This window comes from Notothenia coriiceps, unplaced genomic scaffold, assembly GCF_000735185.1.
Source record: "Notothenia coriiceps isolate Sejong01 unplaced genomic scaffold, NC01 NC01_scaffold00008957, whole genome shotgun sequence".
NCBI lineage: Eukaryota > Metazoa > Chordata > Actinopteri > Perciformes > Nototheniidae > Notothenia > Notothenia coriiceps.
The window spans coordinates 183,545-188,520 of NW_011341658.1; the positions used below are offsets into that span (position 1 = coordinate 183,545).

General features: G+C 45.9%; 1 protein-coding gene across 4 annotated transcripts in view; it reads left to right on the top strand.

Moving 5' to 3' along the window:
- Positions 1-2,320: 2,320 nt before the first annotated feature.
- Positions 2,321-4,976, top strand: part of rusc2 (RUN and SH3 domain containing 2) — a 58,987-nt gene continuing 56,331 nt past the window's right edge. For all 4 annotated transcript variants that reach the window (XM_010770450.1, XM_010770451.1, XM_010770452.1 and 1 more), the window contains exon 1: positions 2,321-4,020. In XM_010770450.1, the coding sequence (XP_010768752.1) occupies positions 2,491-4,020 (1,530 nt within the window). In that variant the 5' untranslated portion in view covers positions 2,321-2,490. The remainder of the gene's footprint in view (positions 4,021-4,976) is intronic.

The following is a 4,976-nucleotide window of genomic DNA, read 5'->3' on the forward strand; positions in this document are numbered from 1 at the left end:
TTATGTCCTGTGAGTGTTGTGACAAAACAGAGTCATCATACTATTATCATAATTGCCTTGGAGAGCAAATCAATAGTGCACGGAGCATTGTGTCGGCATGAGGTGAACCTGCAATTTTCTATATGTTTCTGAGCATCTTGCATCCACTTTCTTTCAGCAGTACTTTCTGACTGCCGGCAGAAAATCGATCTCCAGACGGAGAGAATGAAAAAGGGTATTTCTGCTCTGCAAACACACACATCAATATATCAGAGTTCCATCTTCACCAGATAGATTCATACATGAGCTAAATTTGACCTTTTTCGAGATAAGAACATGTCTTTTGTTTATTCAAGGACCAAACTTAAATTTGCTTTTAAAACAATTTCAGCTCGACGACAATTAGCTGTGATCTCACAATATCCCAAACATAAAGTCACAATGAAGATCTTTTCACTTGTGTTTAGCTTTTCTCACAAGAGAGCCGCATGAGAGTCTCTGCTCTCTAGCAGGGACGGAAAAGGGGGTAAAAAGGTTCTCATGAACTCATTTTAGTTCCGGTTCTTTTTGGTGTGAACGCGACATTTCAGAACTATATCGGAACTAAAGTGGGCAAACTACTCCGGTGTGAANACAATGCTTCCAATTTGAGGCCTTTTATATAGGCTAATTGCATCTGAATTACTGTTACAATGAAGGCTCCATAATCAGCTCACGGCTATATAGGCAGGGGTAAAGTGCTATTGGGGGGCAGACCTCACCTCCTCTAGGGGGGTCCTCACCTCCTCTAGGGGGGTCCGGGGGGATGCTCCCCCGGGAAGATTTATTTTTTAAATATTGAAGTTGAAAGCATCAATCTGGTGCACTTTGAGAGCAACATGAAGAGATCTATGGATACCTCTCTCAGCACCCATATGAAACAGAACTGTAAACAGATTTTCTTTTTCTTTATGGATATTTTACAAATCACATTAAACTGTATTCTTGTTTTACTGCCATATAGTAGGCTATTTCATACCTGTTTTTCCTTTATTCTCTTATTGTTTGTATAACTATAATGATCATATGAAGGTGTGCCGCGGAAATAATCTTTTGAATAATTTGTGACAAAACTGTTCTAAACAATCAAGAGTCCTTTAGCTCACCTGAGCCCCTCAGTCTGACAGGAGAGGACTCTCCTCCAGCTTGTTGTGGAAACAGCTCCTTATGTCCGTTAGTGCAGCTAGCTAACCAGATGCTAACATCACGGTCCCCGCTAGCACCGGTCCCCCTCTCTCCCTCACTCCCTCTCTATCACACTAAATGCGCTATCGCCACACACACACAGAGCCGAGCTTGAATGACACAAGCACACGTGTATTTCCATGCAACTCTCTGATTGGTCTGGTGTGTTGCCTCGGTTGCGTTCACTGAACACGGGAAATTACAGTCCTGCCGTCGTCTCTTGTGTCATGATGAGGTTCACGTAAAGCACGGTTAATGTATTATATTATTGAGGTGTCTCAATCAAGTGGCACCTGCTAATGGGGTGGTGGATGATAGGTTTACATCTAAAAACGTATTTTTCAAACATTATTATTTTAATTGTATTTTTCTTTCTTTTGTTACTTTTTTTTTTACGGTCCCCGATCTACCCGCACCACACTCGCGATCGACCGGTTGATCGCGATCGACTGGTTGCCGACCACTGCTTTAGTGTGTTATAGGTGTTTGTGCATGTGAATGGCCTGCCTGAAACATTGGATTCCTTTGTTTACTTCTTTGATATAGTGACATCCCAATGTAACACTGGCGCTTCTATTGGCTAGTGTTCCAACATCTAAAAAGCGGTTGACCAATTATAACAGCTAGCTAAACAATCTTTCAGACATAGGGTGAGAAGAGATGCTGCAGCACAGGCAGCATAAGATAAATAAAATACAATAAGGAACCTGAAAATGAGCATAATATGTCCTTTTTAAATCTTGGGATCATCAGCCATTGTTCAGTCAAGGAAAATGAAAAGCATTTAGCTCTTTTTACAGCAATGCCCTGATTTCCCATTGAGTCAAGCTAAGTTAGATTAGAACTATGAAATAGCAAACACCTTTTCCATGATAACTGAAGGATATACAGCCACAAAGATAAAAAACAATGATGAAACGTCAAATAAAAACAATCAATAAGAACCCTATCTGCGAAATAACCAAAGCAGGACCCCTGCCGGTCTTGTAGATCAATTTATTGCTGTCTTTCCTGGACTCTACATTATTTACCATGTAGCCTGAAGCCTGCATATGTGTGCTTTGGAGCCTGCTTCTATAATATCTCTCCTCTCTGTCTCTTTGTGTTTTGCAGATGTACCACTCTGACCAAGGCGTTGACTTCCTGGACCTCTCCTTCCGTATCCTTGGCAGCCCTGCAGAACTGGGACCAGCATACAGAAATTGAACACAAACCTCCACAAAACCACATATATACCATCCACTTCAGCGTGCTCTGCTCCTGTCTCACGCTCCTTCCTCCTGGACCATGGACAGCCCCCCTAAGCTGTCAGACGAGACCCTGATCGTGCGCCACATGCCCCTGGTTCACTGCCAGGTTTCAGGTGTGCGGAAGGTTGGCTGCGGGGGCTCACTGAAAAGGAGCAACCCGTTGATCCCACCGGAGAACCTGGGCTTGAGTCGCACCACTTCCCTTCCAGAGAGAGACATCCTTCAGAGAGAGGCACTCCTCTTCAGCAGCCTGATCCAGACCTCCAGCGGCTCCTGGGCGTCTCACAACAGGGGGAGAGATAGGAAAGTCGGAGGGAGAGGAAGCAGCACAGCAAGTGATGATTCATCGTTTACCTCGAGTAATTCTGACGACCAGCTGATTACAGCTCACACATTACCGCGAGTCAAACCGAGGAACAGGAATCCATTGCGTCACAATCCCTTCCTCCTGAATACCGAAGATGAGGATGAAGAAGAGGAGGAGGATGGTGACAACCTCAGTGGTTATCTCGAAGACTCCTCTTTTCACCTTCACAGTGACATAAACTCTGCCCACGATGACCAGATGGCTTCTTTCCATTTACACAACTTTGCTTCTGAGCCCTTCCTCTTGCACAGGTCAGTTGGTGGAAGCAGTGGGGAGTCCCTCAGGGCAGAAGCCTCGGACCTCTCCACCCAACTGGAGGACATGGACATTCTAGGACTGGACAGCCAGCTGCGCCTTGGCAGCAGCGGTTCCAACATGTCCATGGATTGTGGAGAGCAAGACTGGGGCGATGACGATGGAGAGGATGAAGATCATCCTATGAGGTGTGGTCGGAGCTCCTCCAGCTCCTCCGTGCGACAGTGCTCCTGCTGTGCTCTCAGCCAGAACTACCCCCAGCACTTCCCTGAATCCTTCTCAGAGCCTTTCTCGGAGTGCCAGCAAGGCTACGGCAGCGACTCCTCTTGCAACAGCTCGGATGGCGTGCTCGTGAACTTCAGTGCCATTTACAACAAGATGAACAACAGCATTCCCGAGAAGCCACCGGTCTCTGGGCACACCAACCTCAACAGCTCCACAGACCACTCCCGCACCTCGTCTGTGTCTGATCCTCCTGGAAACAAGAGAGACTCGGAGACCGGAGGGGCCTTCTATCTAGACCTTCACACCTCGCCAACGGAGCCTCCCTTGTCACAGCAACAACCCTTCCCTCTGGTCCATGATCCGCACTTGTCCACCTCCTCCACCTGCTCCTGTGCTGTAGAGCACCAAGGGGTTCTTGATCTTGACGCAAACTGCAACTCTTACCAGCCTCCACATTCTGGGTCGTCTGGAGACTTCGTGTCCTGTCTCCAGAGTCAGGCAAGCCTAGTTGTCGCCACACAAAATTACTACAAGCTGGTCACCTGTGACCTTTCGTCCCAGTCGTCCCCGAGCCCTGCAGGCTCCTCGGTCAACAGCTGCTCCGATGAGCACAGCAAAGGCAGCCCCACCCCGACCCAACCCAATGAGTACTTCCTATTCAGGCAAAGAGCTGATGAAGAGGGTGTGGAAGAAGAAGATGAAGATGTGGACTCTTCTAGGGTGAGTAGAGAATCCTACTTCACTGCTTTTATTAGGTACATTAACTTATATTTTCAGTGATTGGCACATATAATAAGATGTGTGCAATGCCTATCAACCCCAAAACCGTGAAATAAGACAACCTAGTCAGTTCTTTTATAAGCTGCCTCTCTCAGAAAACACATCCGAATATATAGACCACCATTGAATAAATGTTTCTTGCAAGCCAATCAGAGCATACTGATTGCTGGCCCATATTCCCTCAAGGGCCACTAAAAGAGGCAGGCGACAAAACTGAGTGTCCTGGATCCATGTCCTGGATGTAAGATCGGCCTGAACCATTCACAGCACAATGGACAAGTAGCATGAACACTGCGAAAACTAAAGGCCCTGTGCAGGGGCGGACTGGGACTAAAGTTCAGTCCGGCCACATGAAATGTCAAATGTTAGAAATCCGCTGTTTATTATTTAAAGTTTTACGTCCGATTCGCTCCTTTTTTCCTCTCTGTACACAGCTCCAGTTTGGGCATTGGCCTGTCATCAGATTTAATTTTTAGTTGCTGCTGTTGCAGAAGTTTAGTACAATTATTTTTGATGAAATACTCCAAATCTCCACCCCCCATAATTGTACCTACTTCAGTTGCTTGCTACTTTTTAAGGGAGGTGATGACAGTTACAGTACGAACTGAAGTTGATGCGATTTGATTGGATTGTGAGGCATGACGTGAGCCTCATCTGATTGGTCAATCCCTCGATTTTTTTCACCAAGGGAAGCCAATTTCGGCTAGTCTCCTTTCGCAACAGAGAGTGCCATCTACTGTTTCATCATAACATCTAGAGGGGCGCTGTTTCACTCTTTGTAAAATACTCAATGAGAATGGGGGAGAGATGGGCCGGCAGAATAATTACCGAAACTAACGAAGTGTTTTATTTATTTATTAAAATTATAACTACAATCCAAAAAAACAGGGGAAGCC